The 22,886-nt window shown below is 44.8% G+C and overlaps 1 protein-coding gene and 1 long non-coding RNA gene across 2 annotated transcripts; both read left to right on the top strand.

Moving 5' to 3' along the window:
- The first annotated feature begins 730 nt into the window (after nt 1–730).
- Nucleotides 731–5,574, top strand: LOC116904130. The gene is made up of 3 exons (XR_004388330.1): nt 731–874; nt 2,217–2,293; nt 5,481–5,574. It is a non-coding gene; the product is annotated as an uncharacterized LOC116904130 (long non-coding RNA).
- Nucleotides 5,575–7,805: 2,231 nt separating this feature from the next.
- Cldn12 (claudin 12) lies at nt 7,806–11,661 on the top strand. Its single transcript, XM_032907016.1, has one exon. The coding sequence runs from the start codon at nt 8,131–8,133 to the stop codon at nt 8,968–8,970; it is 840 nt and encodes a 279-aa protein (XP_032762907.1). The 5' UTR covers nt 7,806–8,130; the 3' UTR covers nt 8,971–11,661.
- The last annotated feature ends 11,225 nt before the right edge of the window (nt 11,662–22,886 follow it).

Below are 22,886 nucleotides of genomic sequence, written 5' to 3'. Positions count from 1 at the left end.
CCCACTCAGGAGAAAGGGGAGGGGATGAGGGAAGGACTGTAGAAGGGGGTGACAGGGAGAGGGGCAGTGATCAGGATGTAAAGTAAGTTTAAAAAGAGATAAAAATAAATCAAAGAAAAAAGTTGTCAACATCGACCAGTTCTCTCTCTCTCTCCTCTCTCTCTCTCTCTCTCTCCCTCTCTCTCTCTCTCTCTCTCTCTCTCTCTCTCTCTCTCTCTCACACACACACACACACATTTGGAAACCATAGGAATTAATTTTTTTTCTTTCTTAATCTAATAAATACTTTATATGAATCCTTTGACATATTTATCCGCACAGGATGAACATATAAGAGAATACCAGAGAGAATAATTGATGTGTAGAAAAGTCAAATTAGATTAAATAATGACTAGTTTTAGGTACGGAATTTTGCTTTTATCTTTGCCTATAATTAAGATAACCACAGAAGTAACGCGGAAAGCGCCCCTTGTAAAACTGTGTGGCTTTGGAGTTAGACCTTTTTTTCACTTAATGAACAACATTTGATAGAGTGGCCAAACGAATCTTAAATGTGTCCCTCATGCGTGAGCAGGAGAGCATTCTAAACCAAGCCCTAAACCCAGCTCTAACAAGGTGCAAGAGGAATCAGGGAGGCGGGACCCGGAAGGAGGAGGTGGTCTTAGGATATGGCCCGCGGCCAGCGGCCCGATGGATGCTGGGAACTGTAGTTCCAGGCAGCCAAGGTATTCCAGAGCAGGGCCGGGGCAGAGCCTGACTGGCTCCCTGAAGCCTCCGGGGCGGCTTCGCCAGAACGCACTTCCGCGGCAGCGGAGGGAGACCAGGAGACGCTGCTCCGAGTGGGCGATCGGGATGCCCGGGCCGTGAGGAATCGGTAGGTGTGGTCAGGAACGCTCCCATTTCGGAGTATTTTGCAAGTAGTTGAAGGTGTTGCATGAAACGGCGAAGTGGCGGCGAGTCGGCATTTTAAATGTTGCCCACACGGGTGGATGTGGAAAGTGGCTGGGGAGGTATTTGGTACAGCGTTGAAAACGTTTTCGTGCCTTCAGAGGAGTGTGGAAATGTGGAGCCGCGTTGCCGGGGCAGCTGAGGGCTGGGGGCGGGTTGGCGTGGGTGTGAGGCGCGAGCTGCGAGTTGCTATTTTCGACCCCGCGGCTGACGGAGATGGTTGTGTAACGCTGACCTGCTTGAGCTCCCCACGCACCGGGCAGGGGTGGGCTCGCGGCGAGCGTGCGGGGCACTCACGCCATTGGCTGTGCGCAAGCCGCCCCCCTTATCCTGCTCGGCCGCTCGGGGTCTCCTGAGGACGCGGCTCCCACCGGGGCAGGCAGAGGCGGGGGCGAGCACACGGAGCTGGCCGAGCTGGCATTGCTGTCCCCCAACACTGCCCTGGCCTGCAGAGGGGCCCGTCTCCACGTCTGAGAACTGCTGCGTTAGGTGACCTCACTGGAAAAGGTTGCCCAGGGGTCCGATTGGTGTCATTGGTTGTAAAACGAACCTTTCTGACTTTGAAGCAATCGTGCTTGATAATAACTCAAGAATCGTGGACGGGAGGTGGGGAGCCTCAATCTAAATCAGCACCCAGGCCACATCCTGCATAATTACTGTAATAGGGCCAGTGATAAACGCCTGGATCCAGGAAGCTTCCAGGCGTTTATGAGTTTTCACTCATCCTACCTGTTTGAGTTAAATAGTATTTAAAGAGGAAGTCGCTCCTCGTTAGAGATAAGAAAACATACCAAATAGCAGTTTGAGCTAAGGACGATACCATACAGCATAAACGAAAAAGGATGCACTGATTGCAAATTTTACGTTGTACAATGTAACCCAGAAAAGTGGATTTTTTTTTTAAATTTTAGCCTTAATTATCCTGAGCTTTCAAAGCACAAAATAAGACTTATTTTTCTTTTGAGGCTCACATCTAACAGTGAATATAAGAATAGATTGCCTGTGTTAATTTTGTTGCGTTTTTACTTTTTCATGGTGGTGGTGTTTGAACCTAGGGCCTTCTACAAGATGGGCAAGCATTCTAGCACTGAGCTACACCCCCAACCTTAAACTGTCTTTTTGAAAAACTTACTATATGCCTGTTTTGTTGTAGCGTTTTATTAAGTCTAGACGATTACTGCTTTTTTCCCCTAATTATGTGTGAATTAAAATAGAATTTTGAGAGAAGGACTATAGTAATTTGGCGCAATTTTTTTCTACTTTGGTAGGTCCAGATTATCTCTGCTTTGTGTGCAGATGTGCTCCTGTTTCGTCTGAGCTCGCTAAGCTGATTTCGAAGGATCAGGTACACTAAAGGGTTATATAATGTTTCTTCTGTCTGCATCAGGGACGATGCTTTTCTTCTCCAGCAAAATAACAGTGCAGGACCTTTGTGGGTTCGGTGATAGATGGTTACAGTTTCCAAGGACAGCAAATTATAGGTAGAAGGGATGGCCAGAGTTAGCATCAAAAATTAATTTAGTGGCCATGAAACATACATTCTTTTGTAGTGACTCCTTGGAATTGTCCCTGAAAAAAAATTATAATGGTTTCGAGAAATCCAAAAGCTCTTAGCCACTATTTCTGCGTCAGCTTTCTTTGAACTCTCTTCAAAGCCAGAGAAAATAATCTTTTGAGAGTATTTTTATTCAGAATGTTACCGGCGATAGCATTGATGGACCAAATTTTCTTCTCTGAAAAGTCGCTCTGGGACAGATGACAAGCGTGGAGTCACTGTTTTGGGACAGAGTATTTGATTTGGTCAGGAACTTTGCCAAAATGAAAGCGCTGTCATTATTCTTGGATAAATGTTTCTTTCATTTTAAAAAATTGGAGAGACTTTTGGCCAGTAAGGAGCAGAAACAGACAAATAATCTAGAAACAGCCTGCATGTTTCAGAGACAGGTGTGGTGACCTGTCCCAATGAAATGAATTCAACTTACGGTAAACCAAATTTATAATTTTCTCAATATCCTAGCTAGATTCATAGGGACCAGCTATGTATTGATTCCTTCAGTCGGTAAGTAATGGAATATCATCTCTGTGTGTCAGTCACGAGTACGGCAAACAAAACAAGGATCTTTCTCCTGAAATTCACAATCTGTTGGGAAAGAACAGTTTGTAAACAAGGAATCGTAAACATTATCACTGACACCAAAGAAAAAGTAAAACAGTGCTATTTACATCTTGTAGCCGGGGATGGAGGAAGGCTGTAGAGAGGGAGAGGGTCAGGTATGTCTCCCCAGCCATAGGACTGGATGTCACTTAAAGAATATGGTGGGACTGAGGAACTTCTTAAAGGGTTGGAGAGCTGGCTTAGCAGTTTAGAGCACTTGATGCTCTTTCAGAGGACCTGGTTTGGTTCCCAGCACCCACACGGTAGCTCACAACCGTCTCTCACTCCAGTTTCAGAGAATCTGACATCCTCTTCCGGCCTCAGACACTGCATGCGTGTGATACATACACACATATGCACGCAAAACATCCACACACATAAAATACAAATGAATCTTTAAAAGTAATAGTTTGGAAAAATGCCGTGTGGCCTAGCCCTTAATTAAATTAAAAGCTGGAAACCAAAACAGTGGTTACGCAGACAGCTGTATAAGGTAAAAGAGGCATGAGAAGAGGCTGAGAATGGGGGGAAAGCCAGAGTGTGTATGCTGTGGGGAGGCTTCAGGCTTTCAGAGACTTCGTTTTTCAGGAAGTGGGAAGCTATTGAGTGTAAAGAAGGGAAGACAGATCTGCATCTCAAACAAATTATTCTGGATACATAATTCATTGACCTAGCACAAGAAGTCTCAAATTTGATTAAGTCTTAATCTGGAAGTCAGCGATATTCTTTTGGTTTTAACACTAAATACATCATTTCATATCATTCCTCTGTCACCCTGTGAGACGTTATCTCACCAGTAGGGTGAGACTTACTACCAAATTATAGATAGAGTTAAAAACAGGGTAAGAGGTGAAATGACCAAAGAAGTTATAAGATGCTACATTTGTTGCGGTATAATTTAAGAAGCACTCAACTGGCTCCTGGGAGTTCCCACTCCGCGCTCTAGCTAACTCTCTGTCAGCCACTTTCACACACTGTCCCCTTGGTGGGTTGTTACACCTGACACACACATCGAGTTCTGCAGGCCGTGCTAGCCCCAAGCATTCTATAGCCTAGCAGGGCTTCCTGCCCAGACTCTGCTCACACGCCCAATACCCAGTTAAGTCATGACTCAACAAACTGGAACCCAAAAACTAGATTTATATGTTAAATGCTCAATGAATAATACATCTATACAATTAGCTTACAACCAATTGATAAGGATGTAAGTTCATCTAGACATACAAAATCCTGTACACATCTATCCCTTAAGAATAGTCATAACAACCTATAAATATGCAGAGAGAAACCTTAACTGTTGTTGTTAAAAATATAAAAATAAAAAGTATAGTTGTCTATTTCACCGTTGGTCCACACAGCGGTGTCCAAGATATCTGCTAGATATCTTGGTAGAAACACATCCCCACTCCTCAGCGACCCAGTGTCTCTTGTCGTCACACACTTTCCTACACTCAAACCCTCACATAAAAGAACACACAACACAATAATCTTTGACCCAATTGGTAAGATATAATTGCCCACTTAAACATACAAAGCCCGGTACCATCCATCCCTTAGGAACATTGATAACAACCTGTAAATACACAGAGCAGAATCTTAACATCACCTGCCATGGCTTCTCCCCTCTCTCTCCTCTGTCCTGGCTCTTCCTCTCTCTCCTAGTCTCCTCCTCCTCCTCAAACTTCTCTTCCGCCCATCCTTCCTTCTCCTCCAATGACAGGCTTCCTTCTATCCTGTACCTGCTCCTCACCTGTACTTTACAAATTCAATGGGGAGGTGGTTCTGGTGAAGTCATCTGACTTCTGCGTACTAGGTAGCTGTCCTTGGGGCAGTGGAATTAGCATCAAAATACAAAGAACTTCAGGGTAAACCACAACATATAACAGACTCCTTGTTCTCTCAGCTGCTTTCTCCCCTCCCTCCCTCCAGTCTCCTCTCCTCTCTAAAACTTTTCTCCGCCCTTCCCTCTTGTCCAGTGACAGGCCTGTGTCCTGTACCTGCCTTCACCTGCATAATGACATTAACCTATAAACATTAATTTTAGCATTTGAACCTGAAGATTTGAGATCACTAATGTTCTTTTTTTGAAACACATTCTATGGTATTTCTCTTGACTCTATAAAACTGTTAGTCCTTGAGAGTTTAGCTAAGCACGTGTCAACATAGCAAGTTCAGAGAACTGAGGCAAAAATTTAACATCAACTTGAAGGAAGCCATAAACACCCAGCACTGAAATAAATGCTGGTCTGCCTATGTTCATTAACATTGTTTGATTGTCTGTAGGTTAAGGATTGCAGGAAAATATTAATGATAAATCTATATGTGCTGATAAAGGCTATATATTCTGATCTTGTTCCTCACTGCCTTTGGGTTACAGGAATCAGTGGCATAGGACAGGCTGTTTGGAGAAACACTGATTACTTTGAAATTGTGAGTATCTGTTCCCCATCTCTGGAAACAAGAATGAAATTGTGATCACATTAAGAATTTGAGTGTATTTGCTGCAGGCGTCTTGAAGCTGTAAAAGAAACAGGAATAACCTTTTTCTTACTGCTCTGTCTTTACCTGACCCAGGGCAATAACTTTTTTGTAAATGGTGCACTGGCTTATGTTGCTTAATATAGTAACGGTGATCACTTAATACATGGTAATTATATAGTTGATTAACCATTGGTATTTTGTATTTGCATGAAACAACATACCTATATTAACATACTAGACCAGTGTCCTTTCGGGGCATTTTGCGTATGCATCACATGCTGTAAATACTTGTTGCATGACTGACTTCTTAGTCATAGCTGTTTCTTTGTCCAGCCCACATTTGTGAATACATCGTATGGCCCTGCTACAAGGCCCACTCCTCATTCATAGAATCCTAAAATGGTTCTTATGCCAGGCACTATGAAAATTGCTCATCATATGGGGGGAAACAGGTCGAAAAAGAACTGGATGGTGGAGCCTGGCGTCATTAAGTATTTCTAAGGCGAGTATTCTTGAACCTGCACCAAGGGCTTAGTGCCGAGCCAAAGTCTTTGTTGCTGAAATTAAGCAAGAAAGGTGGATTTTTTTTCTAATTTGCATGAAAACTAACCTATATTTTTGCAATTTAATTCTGAAAATTTTCTGACTTGTGATACTGACATATCAAGCACTAGTTAATACTGTGGGAAAACTTAGAACTACCCATGTTTAATTCGAAAATTTAAGGCCATTTATGCCCAAGCTCTACATTCATATTATACACTTAATGGTGCATTATTATTTGAATACACGGGCATAGAATTTTTGATAGTACAACTACTCCTCCTTTATATGGCCGTATAACGTGATGTTGTTTTCTACAGAGCACTGTGTCTGTTTACTGAAGCATGTGCTGACCTAGTTTCTTAGCATTTCCCCGTGATCATCTTTCCTATCCTGACCTCCTGGGAATATTCCTATACTATCTCAGTAGAGAATATTTGATTCAGGAAAAGATGGTGGATTCCGTGAACCTCATGATATTATATCAGGTATAGAAGTCACTGTCGGGGGCTGAGGATTTAGCTCAGTGGTAGAGCTCTTGCCTAGCAAGCACAAGGCCCTGGGTTCGGTCCTCAGCTCCAGGAAAGAAGAAGGAGAAGGAGAAGGAGAAAGACTAAATGTTCCTTTGTTTAAACAAAAAGGTCACTGTCAACTTCACCCCTTCGTCTTGCTTTGAACAACAGCAAAGTAAACGTACCCCTAAAAGTTGTCTGCTCTGCTGCCTCATGGTGGAAACTATGTTCAAGTAGTGCTTCGAGGTGCATTAAAAACTCTGGAGAAAAATCAAATCTGAATCAGATGCTGCTTTATTACAGTTAATCATAGATGGGAGGAGAATACAGCCGTGTAATTAGAGAAGAGAGAAAGGCTATGTTGTCGTTTCGGTTACAATGCCAAGGTGCTCCGAAGGTGTTCTACCTCAGAATCTGCGTTTATCTCACACTAACATCAATAGCTTTATAACTACCAAGTTCTAGAGAGGTCCCCGAAAAGCACTTGAGTCAAATGAAACCATCCAGAAGGCAGGTAGGCAGGAATCTCAGCCCAGGGCCTTTTGTTCTCTCCTGGTTGACTGGTTGACTGGAGATGGGCCCATTCACATGTAAGAATTCCCTGGTGTGCCAGAATTACAGCAGTGAGATGAGCTGGCTTTTTCTCATGTAGTAGTCACTCAGTGAAAGTTGCTTAAACCACTCTAGTGTGCCAAGCACTGCACTGGTCAAGCAGAAAAGGCAATTGATCATGAATACCCAGCATTCGCTTTCCACAGTGCTTCATAGGTGTTCTAAGCACATGTGGCATTGCATTAACTCATTGGATCCATGATTAAAAAACCCTGAGAGGTAGGTACTACTTTCTGAGCCAGTTTGCAGACGAGGAGTACGGGCACAGGGAATGTCTGTCTGTCAGCCAGGTCAAGAGGCAGCTCTTTAAATCCTGCTTTCCTGCTCCGCTCCTCCACACCTTTGCCTTTGGCAGACCCCTCACCTTACATTGCTTAAGCACTTATGCTCGAGTTGTAGAGCCTGTAGCTGTTAGCCAGTGTCCTAGCCCTTGCTGTAATTTGAATAATTTGCGATTTTTTCATTGAATACCTGATATGCTGAGTGGCCCATATATGTATGCTGAGCAAATATTGACAACTAATTTTATATTTTAGGTGCTATGTTACTCTCTTTAATTATGAAGAAAAATAACGATGGCTAAAGATTTTTGGTTTTGTGTGACAAAGTGACAACAAAGCACGTGTGTGCACTTGATCTGGGACATAGATGCTAATGTTCATTCATACTGTACAGGGAGGAAGCAGGAGTTTCCATCTTCCTTCCTTCCTGCCTGCCTGCCTGCCTGCCTTTCTATTGGGATGCGTGGGTGGTGGCAGGGTCTGGTCTAGAACTCAATTTAGAGACCAGGCTGGCCTGAGACATACTGCAGTCCTCCTGCCTCGGAAGTGCTTGGTCACACTGGCTAGCTCCCTCTGTGCACTGGCATTTCACCTGTAAATGTGCTGCCAGTGGGCGGCAGCTCTAGTCGTGCTCTCCACTGTTCCTGATTTGCCCTCTGTGTGTCATCCCCCAGACGGAACACACTGCCCAAGCCGTCCTGCCATGGGCTGCCGAGATGTCCACGCAGCCACGGTCCTCTCCTTCCTGTGCGGCATTGCCTCTGTAGCAGGCCTCTTCGCGGGGACTCTGCTTCCCAACTGGAGGAAGCTGCGACTCATCACATTCAACAGAAACGAGAAGAACCTGACGATCTACACGGGCCTGTGGGTGAAGTGCGCCCGGTATGACGGAAGCAGTGACTGCCTGATGTACGACCGCACTTGGTACCTGTCGGTCGACCAGCTGGACCTGCGCGTCCTCCAGTTCGCCCTGCCCCTCAGCATCCTGATCGCAATGGGTGCCTTGCTGCTCTGCCTGATTGGGATGTGCAACACGGCCTTCAAGTCCTCGGTGCCTAACATCAAACTGGCCAAGTGTCTGGTCAATAGTGCAGGCTGCCACCTGGTGGCTGGACTCCTGTTTTTCCTGGCAGGTACCGTGAGCCTCTCTCCATCCATCTGGGCCATCTTCTATAACAGCCATCTCAACAAGAAGTTCGAGCCGGTCTTTACCTTTGACTATGCAGTGTTTGTCACGATCGCTAGCTCAGGGGGTCTGTTCATGACTGCTCTCCTGCTGTTTGTTTGGTACTGTGCATGCAAGTCTTTGTCCTCTCCTTTCTGGCAGCCACTGTACTCCCATCCCCCTGGGATGCACACTTACTCCCAGCCCTATTCATCACGGTCCCGCCTCTCTGCCATTGAAATCGACATTCCGGTAGTTTCACATAGCACTTAACAGTTATAATTAACTGTTCAAAGTGTGTCTGGTAGCCTCACAGCCCCCTGCACAACGAGCCTTTTTGGACCTGTGTACATTTTTCCTTTGTTCCTTACCCGTCAGTGGAGCCACATTTGTATATCTTGGTAGAATGGAAGGCTGCTAGACTTTATGAGGTACATAGTACATTCTTCTAAATGTGAAACATTCCTTTTATCTTGCTTCTAAGACCAAGGGTCTTTGGCCTCCTTGTTGATGTCTGTGATCAATCACTTAGGTGAGAGGGCCTGTGATAACGACTGAGGCAATGAAGACGGCATACTGAACAATGCTGTTTGATCCTTACCGATATTTCAGATTGTGCATCGTCTCCGATGACTTAAAAGCGAAAGGGGCAGTTTCAGATTTAAGGAGTCTCGGTCAGATACGGCTAGTGCTTGTCTTCACACTCTACCAGCCTGAAGGTATAATTTCGTTCTCTCTTGGGACTAATTGAGTAGGGCATCTGTATACTGAAGATTACTATCTTCTACCTCATTTCAGTGAAAAGCAGAATGTGATTTAAATGATGACAGAGTAAGGCTAACATTTAAACACAGTTAACGTTTGACTTCTTTGTTGGTTTCACGCAGTGTCTTGTGTGTAGCCCTGGCTGGCCTAGAACTCACTCTGTAGACCAGTCTGGACTCACAGTTGACCGTTCTCCAGTTTGCCTCCTGAGCACTAACTACTGGCCTGCCCCACTCCTGTGTAACACCCCGTAAGTTTTAGTTACTGATTATAGCGCTGGAGTTAAAAGTGTGTCAAGAGACAGCATGTCGCTTCATTCAAAGAAAGAATCCCTTTCCAGATAACCTTCCTTCAGGTAGTGCTCATGCCCTGGCCAAGCTCTTAGTGCCTAAGACAAATGAATAAAAGGTTGTTGAAGCCAAATGGTTGTCTTTTAGACACAAATGCTAGGGCACAGGAGGCTGTCCGTCAGTGTCAGCGCCAAAGATTCATTTGGTGGCTACTATTTGAGTTGTGGCTTTGCTCTGTTCAGTTTCTGCTTCTAACACTGCTTCACACTTGAGCAAGTGCTTAAGAGGATACACAAACAGGAGAAGTAGCCATGTAGGAGTTTTGCTCTAACACACCTGATAACCAGTGGGAAGTCTGACTTTACGGTAGCTGGTAAACTTCAGGCATTGACTGAGGAATGTGTTTCACCTGAAACGTGTCTTTCTGACACAGCCAACCTACGTACACCACCAGCGGTAGCCCGGTCGCTGGGAATTCACTTTAGTATGTCTCCTCCCGTAGCTCACAAGCTGTAATAACGGCCTCAGATCATGAGAATGGGCGAGATAGGAGAGAGATTAAATTATACCCGTTCTACCTCCGAAACTAAGACGAGATATTAAAGAGGGACAAGTTTTAAAAATATCTCTTCCGATGCGATGTCAAATGGATAAAACCATTTAGTACTAACCTCCCACTTTGACATTGAGAGATGTTGGGTCTTAACTATTAGGAATTTGAGCTGCTCACTAATTGGTATGATGTCCACTTACTAGCGTTGTGTTTTGTAAGGATCATGGAATATTACAGTCATAGTTTTTTACAAGCAGCTGATTTTATGGTAACAGTTTATGATGCCACCCTTCCAAATCTCAGTATTTCTGTAGAGGTGTGTAGTACTTTTCCCTAAGTCCAACACTACTACTTTATGTAGGCAAGTAAATCCAATTATATAATTTTTAAATACCGTCAGTACAAAGCATGCATATCTATGGGTTTTTTTGTTTGTTTGTTTGTTTAAATTATGGCTTCTAGTCTTTTCCACTTCCGCCTTTTCTTACTCATAAATAAAGCTGAGTGTTGGTCCTTCCAAGACAATGGCTGCTGGAGTTTTGAGATTAATACTAGTTTTCTTCCCTTTTGTTAACTAATCTTAGTTCTTCTCTCACTAAACTGTTTTCAGAAAGATTAAAAATCCCACCATGCCTTGGCGTTAGTATAAAGAGATAAAAGCAGGGCCAGGTGGAGTGGCTTTTGACTTTACCACCAGCACTGAGGAGGCCGAGACAGGGGCATCTCTGGAAATTCTGGTCTCCATGGCAAGTTCCAAGCCAGTCAGAGCTACACAGAGAGACCCTGTCTTAAAAACAAAATTAGGAAAGAAAAAAAAAAAAAGTGGACTCAGCCATGAGGACACCAGACGATTTTCAGCTCACAGGATTGTAACTACAGGCATTGAGCTTTCTTATGAGAATCTTTTGGCATTACCATCCATAGCCTCCAATTACTGCTTATTACAAATTCGCTCAGGAAGAGAAACAGCTGTTTCAGTATTATCTTTTTAGTGTTCCAGATTGGGCATAAATAGTGCTTTTTAGAGCCATCAAAGGAAAGCATGTATTTACAGTCCTTTTGAGTCACTGCCGGGGCTGTTCTTCAGATGGGGTGGGTAACGTCTTTTGTTGCTAAAAAGCTGATGGTTTTGAAGGCCTTCCAAGGAGCCAGTGTGGCAGACAACCTTGAATGTGAGATGGCGCAGCAAGTCTGTGTCACCCACCTTTGGGAGAAGAATAAGCCTAAGATCCCAAGTTCACTCTGCTTGTACATACGCCCTGTGATGGATAGCGTGTGCTGTAAACCACAAGGTAGAGACCTCAGTGGGTGTGCCGTGCTGCTGCCTCACGTTTATTAAAAGATGTATTTTTACAAGCTCGTCTCTGTTTCTTTTCTCAGCTTTAAGGTAAAATGTCTTGGAAATGTTCATCACGTGCATGTCATGGAAATGAGGCATTTTCGAGACCATGGATGGGGAGGTAGGGCCCCTGGAGAATAAGAAGCCATTCCTCTAGATGCATCACACCCTCTGTTCAGTGGGCTTTTCACCAGTCTATGCAAGAGCACTCAATACACTTGGCCAAATTTTCTTCATCGGTGAACTTTTGTGGTTAGGCTGGTGATTGGGAATCGGAAATATGTCAGTGGCGGCAACTCCCCTTATTCAAAGCTTAAGGTTTGCAGGAGAGTGCTGTCAACACTTTTAAAGCCTGTGATGAGCCTTCATTTTGGGATCCACAACCATTCCAGACTTAAACTCCCCCACTGAAACTCATGGGTTTATTACGGACCGATAGGTGGCAGAACCATATGTTGCACCAAAAAATCAGAAACTGCTTCAATATAAGCATCCCAACTAGAGTGTCCTGATCCAGACTCGGCAATTTTGTTGGCGATCAAGTGCTAGAGAGACATTTTATGCTAACCAAACCACAAAATTCTGGGCTTTAGCCAGAAAAGAAAATATGCGTCATTTGCATTTGTTATCTAAAGTGTGGATAAGGTTATTTCAGGGTTGGGGCAAGACAGCACACTTGCCGTGAGAAAGGAAATGCTGTGAGAGCCGTGGAAGGTGGATTACACAGCAGCCGACTCAAGGAACGCCCAGTGGGCAAACCCGAGACGCTGAACGTCACAATGAGTAACAGTAATGGGCTTGTTCATTGAGTAAAGTAAGCTGTGTGACCATACTGATAAGAATAGCAGCAAGTCACTTACATTTAAAAAAAATACAGGAAAAAAAAATGATCAAGCAAGATTGGCCACTAACATCTTAAAATGGGGTTCTCTCTTCCCATGTGCTGCTATTTTTTATTTTTTATTTTTACGTATGTTTGTGTCTTCCCTGTTACCACTTGCGCACCTGGCGGAAACTTCAGAGGCCTGAAGAAGGCATCAGATCCTTTGGAACTGGAGTTACCGTTGGTTTTGAGCTGACACATGGGTGTTGGGAATCCAGCTAGGGTCCTCTGGAAAAACAATCTGTTGTTCTTAACTGCTGAGCCGCCAGTCCGTGCCCACCCTACTCTTTCTCTTGTCTGTGTTTATAGTAATTAATTTTGTGAAGTGGAAAGACCAGAAGCCGGCCACAGACCTGGCAGCCTTCCTCTCAGGTGAGCAGATGTCTGGAAGGCTCACTTTGTCCATTGTTGGCTGTGACTATGCAAGCCAGGCTGACCCCAAACTCTCGGAGACCTGCCTCTCCCTGTCCTCCTAGGTGTGATTGAGGGGTATCAGGACACCAGACTTCTGGCTGCTGCTTTAAGAGCTCAAAGGTAGCAGTGGCCAGGTGGTGGTCCCTGAGAACCAACTGTAAGCATTGCTTCCCAACACATAGGAGGAGTGACATATTGGTAGCTTCAAATTGGCTGTGGTAGGAGCATTTGTGCATCCAAAGTTGCCAAATGCTGCAAGTCCGTGCTCCTCTTTCTGCTGACAGCTGGTTACTGCACATTTGCCAACATACTGCTGCCCAGAGGAGATTAAATTGCTGAGTTTCAGATTAGTAAGGAAATCGGAATCAGAGCCCGAGTTGGGAGTTGTAAAGCTTTGTTAACAGATGAAGGACCACCTGAAGAGTCCCGTCTCACCACTGCTCTAGCTCCATCTCTACTAGGAACTGACTCGTCCTGTACACAAGGAACAGAATGATCTAAGAAAATGTAACCAGCCCCTGCTGGTCAGCATTGAAGCAGCTATCCCCTCGAGGCCATGTTTGCAGTCAATTACGCTATTCAGTTACAGGAGCAGAAAGCAATTTCTATCTTTAAAACACCTATTTCTAATATAATCACCTGTATCTGGGGCCCCTCATTTAAGAAAGTAAGTATGGCTGTTTCCACATCCAGAAGAGGGAAATGACTTTTTCTAAAACAGAGGTAGCAAGCTTTCCTCTGGTAAAACAAATACCATAAAAGCTCGTGGTGCCAGTAGTGAGCAAAGGATTTAGAGGAGGAAGCCAACACATTGTGATTTAGTATGGAACATTTAATCTGGTTGTTTTCGTAACACCAAATCAGACGGTTTCACATGCCCAGAGAGGACACAGAGCCCCTTGATGGGAGAGTAAGGCAGTGGAAGAACCACAGTGCCCATGGTATTAAGCTGGCTCGGACAAAGAACAGACCAGAAATCAAGGAAATCTTAACACTCAGTGGGAAGGAGATTATCTGTAGCTCAGCTCAAAGGAGATCTGTATCAAAAAAAAAAAAAAAAAAAAAAAGAAAAAAAAAAAAAGAAAAGATGGATACAAATCCCATTTATTCTGAGAACAAAAATCAAGTAAATGTTAAGGAATCAAAATTTAAATGTCGAGGAACAAAGTTGTCTTGCCCTTGTCTTTTGTTTTGTTGGGGTTTTTTGTTTTTGTTGTTTGCTTTTGCGAAAGCTCCACTCCCATCGGTTACGTGTCAAGAGCCTGGCAGCCTGTGTTTCTACACTGAAATATTTGTTTTGGTTTTGACAGATGCCTCTGAAATCTATTTTCGAAGCAAAGGCACCCAGACTGCCAAAGAAATTAGCAATGAATGACACAGCGTGAATAATAGCAATGCCAAATACTAGTACTACTTACTGCACACTTCCTAACTGTCGGAACTGTCTTCACAGGCTCTGTCTGTGACACCAGGACAGACCAGCTTCCTGAGCTGTTACGTAGTCACAGTTTAAGAATGCTTAGGTTGTCTATATTTCTTAGCTGTTGTGAATAGATCAGCTATGAGCGTTGCCAAGCACGTATCTCTGAGAAACACTTAAATGTTCAACATCCTTAGTCATCAAGGAAATGCAAATCATTGGAACAGAAATTTCTAATAGAAAGGTATTCAGTGGCTGATTTTACTTTTCCTAGCTAATTCTCCAATAACAACAAAGACCAAACCAAGATTTAGTCAGGCTTTACTGTAATATCGGGGTGGTCATTCACCTCAGTCCTCCACGAGAATCTGGCTACCTTCCAGCCAAAATCCCCATAACACTTGAATTTAGGGTCTTCCTTGCTCCAGAACTCCCATGATGTCTCCTGTCTCCTCCTCTCTCCTTGTGGCTCAATCTCTTCTCTCTCTTTCCCTCCCCTGAGGGGTGGAAGGTACTGCCCTGTTCTCTCTTCTGCCCAGCCATTGGGTGATCGCCTTTTTTGACAAGGCAGAGAATAAATCGTTTACACAAACTTGAGACAGGATGTTCTTGACACAAGTACTTCAATGCCGTGTCTGGATTGAAACAAGACAAGAGGGCAGAGAATAAACAAGCATAATCTTTACATAGTACACAAAAACATTATGCCTACAAATCATAACTACTTGGAGATTTCATCCTAATACCCATCAGAATGGCTGGGTTCAGGGACAAGTCATTTAGCCAAGGATAAGGGGAAACACTGCTCCCTTGTTAGTGGGAGTGCAAGTTTGTACAGCCGCTGTGGTAATTGGTATAGCACACAACTCTTTGATCATGGAGAAGTCCACCTTTTGTATACCAGAACCTTCACTCCTACACATCTGTGCTATAAGAAGGAACTCTGCACTCTACCAAAAAAGAAACATAAAACGCCAGCCCAGCCACAAACACTTTCATCTACAGTGTTGTCGTATCTGCAAGATATCCTAGTATACTGGTGTCACAAACTTGTCACCCAAAATCTGACTTGAATTAAGGTCTACTCCATGAGACGGAACTCAAACACAATATTGCTTGGGAGACCAAAAACCTGAGACTAAATATCCCAGCGACCTAAGGTAAACCCAAACACTACTGTTTAAAAGAATAGCAATTCACTGACTACTGATACATGAATACCTTGCTCAGTAATCATTAGAGAAGATTATTCAGATCACCCCTCTCAGGGATCAGGGAACCTCCTGGAAGAGGAGGCAGGGAGACTGTGAGAGCCAGAGGGATGTAGGACACCAAGGAAATAAGGCCCTCTAAATCAGCAGGATCAATGCACCCTTGAACCCATGGAGAATGAGACCGTATGCCAGTGGCTTGCATGGATCTGCACAGCCGGGGTCCTAGAGCCGAAAGAAGTGGACCCAAGCCCCCATCCCTAACCCAGAAGCTGTCTTCAACTGATAGCATCTTGCAAGTGAAAACTCATTTCTTTCAAGGGAGTCTCACCAGGGAAACGAACTACTCTTACGGGTAGGCATTGTGCCCTGCTGTAAATGCCCAATGGAGAATGAACTCAATCACATCTTTGGAGGGTCCTTGTCTCACGATGTCAGGTGAAGGTTTTCCCTTTATTTGTCATGTAATTTTAGATTCTCTCTTTTTACCCTGGAGGTCCTTTGAATATGTGTTATGGGATTCCTGGGTGTTCAAATGAGAGGTTCTCCTTTCTTGTGTCTTCTCTTGGGCTCTTTTTTCTAATGTTATTTGTCTTGTCCAGTTCTGATGTATTAGTTTTGTTCTATCTTATATTTTATTTTATTATTATCCTATAAAAAGAGGTAATGAGAGGGGGGAACAAACAGGGAAGAGAGGGAGGATTGTAGGAGTGTATATACAGTACACATGTATGAAGTTATCAAAAAGTTTTTAAAAAACCCATATATTCACAGACCTCAGCCCTTCTAAAGGCCCTTGTTGCAGTCTTCTATGATTACTGACTTAAAATTTTTATTTCTGAAGAGGTCATGAATTTTTATTTTGACCAGGGATGCACACATTATGGCGGACTGTTCGTGTAAATAGATTCTGGGGAAGGCAACATAGAAGCTTATGAACAGGCAGACTTGGGATTCTGTTCAAACTTCCTCCCATACATACCATGCAATGCAAAGGCTATTCTCATCTGCAGCCAGTACAATCCCAGATCCTCCTGGCATAATTCTGAAGATCAGACATCCTGGGGATGCAGGAAAGACGTGTGGGAGTGTTAGCCTTAACGATGGCTATTACTAATAAAAGCAAGTCTGTGTATTAAGCGCCATTGATGTTAGTGCTGCTCACAGAAAATGTTTGTCTTTATGAGAACAGATCTCTTCTTTTACAGGGAGCAGTGGACTTACATTGTCAGTACTAACTCCAGGATCTCCATAACCTCTAATGACCACAGTATCAGCTGTAATGGAGATGAAGAAAATTAACAGTCCTTTTGATGTTAGCTACTTCTTGTGATGCAGTCATACTGTTAATGATTCGATTAGACAAGTGTGGAAATAAAGTGAATAGAAAGAACATGGGAGTTGATGTATCTTTTATGTGCACATCCCTTTTCTGGTTGTCTGCAATGGAAGATTTCCCCACTGTTCCCATTATCAAAGCTGCAGCCTCTCATTTTAAACCTGACACACACACACACACACACACACACACACACACACACACACACACACACACACATACACAGCCCCAGATGTTGGCAGCCAAAGAAATATAGCTTATTGCCCACCACTTTCAAAGGATGATATTGAAGCACCAACTTACCAAAGAGAAACTGTCTTGGGGTTTTTATTGCTGCAATGAAGGGTCATGACCAAAAAGCAAGTTGGGGAAGAAAAGATTCATTCGACTTGTGCTTCCACAGCACAGCTCATCATCAAAGGAAGTCAGGACAGGAACTCAAGCAGGGCAGGAGCCTGGAGGCAGGAGCGGGCGCGGAGGGCATGGAGGGGTGCTGCTTTCTGTTGCTCCCCACGGCTCACTCAGCCTGCTTTCTTACAGATCATAGGGCACCAGCCCAGAGATGGCGCCACCGACAATGGACTGGGCCGTCCCTCATCAGTCACTAATTAGGAATATGTGTCCCTATCTTACGAAGGTATTATCTTAATTGAGTTTCCTTCTGTTCTGTTGTCTTTAGCTAAGTTAAAGTTGACATCAAACTAGCCAGTACAGAAACCAGATCTTCAGTACTACCCGGATCAGCTGTGCAGTTCCCACAGGAGAAGAGGGCAAGGAACGAGTACAGACCCTACCATTCCATAGGACTGAGATCATATACCACAAGCCAATACATAAGATTGTGCCTAAATAGCCTACACCAAGGAGGCCTGGGAGGAGGCAGACCATGCCTGAGATAACCCCTGGCTGGTGCCGTAATACATGGTTGGGCATAGCCCTGCTGAGACGACCTCATACACTCAGAGTCGATGGGTGCTACTAAGAGGAACACGTGAGTGGTGGAGAAATGAAGAGATAAACAGAAGGAAGTGGGTACAGCGAAGAGAGGCAGCACTGGAGACTCTGAGGTAGTAAGGGACAGCCTGATGTGACTGGCCAGTGATGCCATCTGGGACCACGGTGGGTGGGGTCGTGGCCTGTGCTGCCACCAGGGGTCACGTCTGGGTCCACGGCCCTGCAGCGACAGGGGTCTCTTACCACTATCTGAGGGCGGTGCATAACTGGTCACACCTCTCACATGGGCATTATGGAAGAGGTGGCCCTGGAGTCGTGTGGGCAGGAAAACTGTTCCTACCCCTCACCAACTGCAGCACTGGTGTAACATTCAGGAGAGTGGGCCCTGCAGGTCTCCTGGGCAGCACAGTAGAGCTGACCCTGGGGCAGTGGCTCAGGTGAGCTGGCCTGAGGCAGTGAGCTGAGAGAGATGGCTCTGCCACTCCTCTGCTGTGCGTGGTGACACGGGCAAGAGAGGCATACCCCTTCTGCCACCACCTACAGCAGGCAGGACAGCTGGCCCTGAGGTCATCAGAGAAGAAGAGCTGGCCCTGCCCCTCCCTGTGGCAGCTCTTGGGAGAGCAGGCCCTGTGCCTCACTTGGACAGCACAGTAGAGCTGATCCTTGATTTGGAGGTTGCAAGTAAGCCAGCCCTGAGGGGATGGGTGTAGGAGAGCCCACTCTACCTCTTGTTTGCTATGTGGTAGTACCAGTGAGGAAGAGATCCCTCCCCTCCCTTTTGCCCTTGCCACTGGTGGCAGGCAGGAGAATCCCATCCCCCCACCCCAGTTCATAAGAACAGGAGGGCCAGCCCTGCCCTCCCCTCCTTCATCCCTCACTATTTATGGCTGGCAGGAGAGCTGGCCCCTGGGTCACGAGAACTGGAGAACTGGTCATTTTCTTCACCGGCTGGGCCCTGCACCTCCCCTGGACAGCAGGGTAGAACTGGCCCTGCTTGCAGGGGTTTCTGGTGAGCCAGCCTTGAGGGCAGGAGAAGCGGCAGGCTCAGATACTGCTCAGGCCCAGATTCTGGCCTTGGAATTGACCCACCCTCTACTCAGTGGATGAACTTCTGCTGTGCATAATGGAGCCGGTCCTACAGACCCAAAACCGCAGGATGTCCATGACACAGGACAACAGCAGGATACCTGAGAGGAATAGCAATGAGGTTCCAGGATTGATAGAGTAGCAGAAGCCAGTGGCCTCGTACCAGACCAAACAGTCATTGCAGTGAACGTTCGCCAGCAGAGAAATATGAGCAAATATGTACTGTGGACACCCTGTGACACGCTATAGCTTCTGTAAGGAGATTTATTCTTCTGTGTTGAGAAGGAGGTTGCAGGGGTAGGGGGCAGGTCTGAAAGGAGGTGATGAGTGGGATTGAGGTGCATGATGTGAACTTCGCAAAGAACAGACAAAAAGTATATATTTAAAAGGCACTGAGAATTGACTGCCATTTATAGCTGAGCGCGACCTAAGGTGTCTGAAAAGCGGCTGGGCTCCAGGCCTGTTCTTCTACTTGGGTTTTGTCAAAATAAGATTGTCTTGGTTCCATTCATTACTGTGATCTGATGTTGTCCTTGGCTTAAAACTAAACTGAGGGGCTGTCTGCAAAATGTGTTTCTGACCATCAAAATGCACCTTTCCTGCGTCAATGCAGTCAAGGAAGACACACACAAATGGAACTCACATACCTTGAAACTGAGCATGGCACTATAGGCCTTTTATCTCAGGTTTCAGAAGACAGAGGCAGATAGGTCTCTGTGAGTTCTAGGGCAGCCTGGTCTACAGAGTGAGTTCCAGGCCAGCCAGAGCTAAAGAGTGAATTGTCATAAAAATAAAGCATGCCTTGCAGCTCAGTTCACGAAGTGTCTTTATGACATGACCATTGTCTTAGTTAGGGTTTCATTGCTGTAAAGAGACACCATGATCAAGGCAACTCTCAGAAAGGCACACATTTAATTGGGGCTGGCTTACAGTTTTAGAGGTTCAGTCCTTAGCCATCATTGTGGGAAGCATGGCAGCACCCAGGCAGGCATGGCGCTGGAGGGGCTGAGACTTCTACATCTTCATCTGAAGGCAACGAGTAGAAACGTCTTCCACAGGTAGCCAGGAAGAGGGTCTGGATCTCACTGGCCAGACTTGATAAGCCTACGCCTCCTCCAAGAAGGCCACACCTACCTTCTAATAGTGCCACTTCCCATGGGCCAAACACAGTCCGCAACCATGTATCTGTATTTTGGAACCAGCACCACTTACACAACCCTATTTAACCTCCTGTTTCTGTCCTTAAGGACGTTTTATTTTACACTCACTTTGCCTCGTGCGTACAGGAAACTCTTATATCTGGAACTCCTCGATCAGAAGGCAAATGTGGGTTTGGTTTCAGTATTTGCTTTAGTGATTGGTTTATTAGCACTGAAACAAGTGCCCTCTAGTCACCGGCATACTTGTGCCCATCCATTGTAGATCAGCACAAAGTGTGCGTATCTACTCATACGGGAGCATTAGATAGGCCTGATAGATTGGATCTTAATAAGGTCAGTACCACCCGGGGCCTGAGGTTTCCTGAGATACTGGTGAGACCGCAGTGAACGAGCGCGGGCGCGCGAATAAAGCATTCAGCTTAGGCGGCAGTGGCGTAGGCGTGTGAAGCCCAGGATAAGAGCCACGTCTCCTTCTCGTGCAGGGCCCTTACCTCAGCTGTCCTGCACTTCATTTACAGAGGTTGCGGATTTTTCTTGCTTCAACTCCGGTGAATCTTTAAAAGTCACCAAATTAATACTTCTCTTAACACGAAGACACTTTTAAACAATGCTTTGAAGATCAGCTTATGAAATGTAGCTTTTCAAAGTGCTGTGTGGTACGTAGTCACACACACCCATTTTTCACTTGCCTAGAGTGGATAGGATGAGAGCCTCATGCTGCTGCCTTCTTTGAGTGGAACAATCCTGACATCTAGTGGAGAAATCAGTAATTACAAGGAATTTTTCACCAGATTTTTTTTTTCCTCCCAAATTTATTTAAAAGAACATTTATGCAGTGTGAAAGGAAATTAGAGTCTACTAAACTTAGGACGTTGCCCCTGCCGTTTCACCCTACGATGCGCACCAGTTTATTACAACACAGTCTTAGGATAGTTCTCTGCATCCATCCAACAATAGGTTCACCTTAGTATTAATCTTCATTTCGTATCTTAAGATTTACTTAGCCATTAATCCCAACCCTCAAGAGTCAGAAGCAGGTGGATCTCTGTGTTTGAGGCCATCCTGGTCTACAGAGCAAGTTCCCTGCCAGCCAGGGCTACGCAGAGAAAACTTTGTCTTGAAAACCAATAGAAGAACAGGAGGGGAGAAAGGAGAGGAGGAGAAAGAGGAAGAGGGAGGAGGGGGGGAGGGGGAGGAGGAGGAGGAATTTTATTTAAATTCCGTGTATGTCCGTGTGTAGGAATTTGCACGTGTAAATGCAGTAATCCTGAGTTCAGAAGAGGACGTCAGACCTCATGGAGCTGGAGTGAGCGTCCGCTGTGGGTGCTGAGCTCAGTCTTCTCGAGAACACTCAGCAGTCTTTCGTGCTGAGCCATTTCTCCAGTTCCCTTAACCTTCCTTTCTAAATAAGGAGGACCATCGTTCGTATTCTCCTTCTTCGTGTTTAACTTTGTTTGACCATTTGTATTTATCAATGAAGACAGGAGTTCTATCTGTATCCCATGTGTGTAAGTTTCCGATATTGGTGAAATGGATCATTCGTCATCACTTGCAGCTAAAACATCTCAGTTTGCCATTTATTGGCTTTGGTTTTTACTTTGGGAGCGGGTCTCTTTGTGAGACGAGATCTCTAGCTCAAGGCAACCTCAGAGAACTTCGGCCTTGCATTCCTTCCCCCTCCACCTGCCCTCCAGAGCTACAGATGTGCACTGTACCTAGTTCACGCCATGTGGAAGGCAGAATCTGGGACTTCATGCGTACGTTTTGCTCCGTGTGGTTGTAATTTTCCTGTAATGAGGTACAGAAACACTTTCCTTCAGAACTGCACTTTCAACTTTTACCCTATATGACTGCCTCTTCTCTCAGAGGATAAGACTAAAATATCATGTATGTTTATATAGATTATGTACTATGATACTTAGATAATTTTATTTCGCTTAGACCTTTCATCACCTGAAATTTTAATAATAAGAAATATAGAAGTAGAACATTATTTTTCCTTATTAATGTAAAGATGATTGACAAATCTAAACATGGCAATGACAAAAAATTGTGGTACGGACCCATATATTCTGATGGGAAAAGATGACAATATATGTATATGAGAGTGATGTTAGCAATATAATTTCATTTATGAAGAAAAATTATTTACCTGCCAAGACACAGAAAATGTCTAAAAGGGCACACACACAGGCTGAGTCAAGGTTACGCTCACATATTATTAGTGTGAGGTTGGGGAAAATGGCTTAGAGGTTAAGAACACCAGCTGCTCCTCCAGCGTCTGAATAGCACCTCACGACCTTTCATAGCTCTGGTTCCAGGAGATCTGCCATCCTCTTCTGGCCTCTCTGGGTACTGCACACAGGCCGTGCACAGACCTTCAGGCAGGCAAACCGCATAACAACCAATTAGTTAATTAGTGGACTCTTCTAAGGTTACATACTGGGCACTGGCAAGATGGACAGTGTTTTAACTTGAATCTATATAGTTCTCTACTATTGAACACATTGTCATGAACATATTACTTATGTTACCAAAGGTATTTTTTAAAGAGCATTTCGTAACACGGAAGATGTGATAATTTGTGTTTTTTATGTCCTCCAGAGGTCCAGATGCTAAAGGAAGGCTCGGACCCCTACTGGGCACTAGGAGGAAGATGTGGAATATTTAAGAAGTGGGGTGCAGTAGAAGGTCTTGGGGGCACTGCAGGCTTGCCTGGAAAGGCTTTAGTGAGACCCTAACCCCATTCCTTCTCCTCTCCTGATTTCCTTCTGG

This window comes from Rattus rattus, chromosome 6 (assembly GCF_011064425.1).
Source record: "Rattus rattus isolate New Zealand chromosome 6, Rrattus_CSIRO_v1, whole genome shotgun sequence".
NCBI classification, from domain to species: domain Eukaryota; kingdom Metazoa; phylum Chordata; class Mammalia; order Rodentia; family Muridae; genus Rattus; species Rattus rattus.
This window is presented reverse-complemented; position numbering and strand designations above follow the sequence as displayed.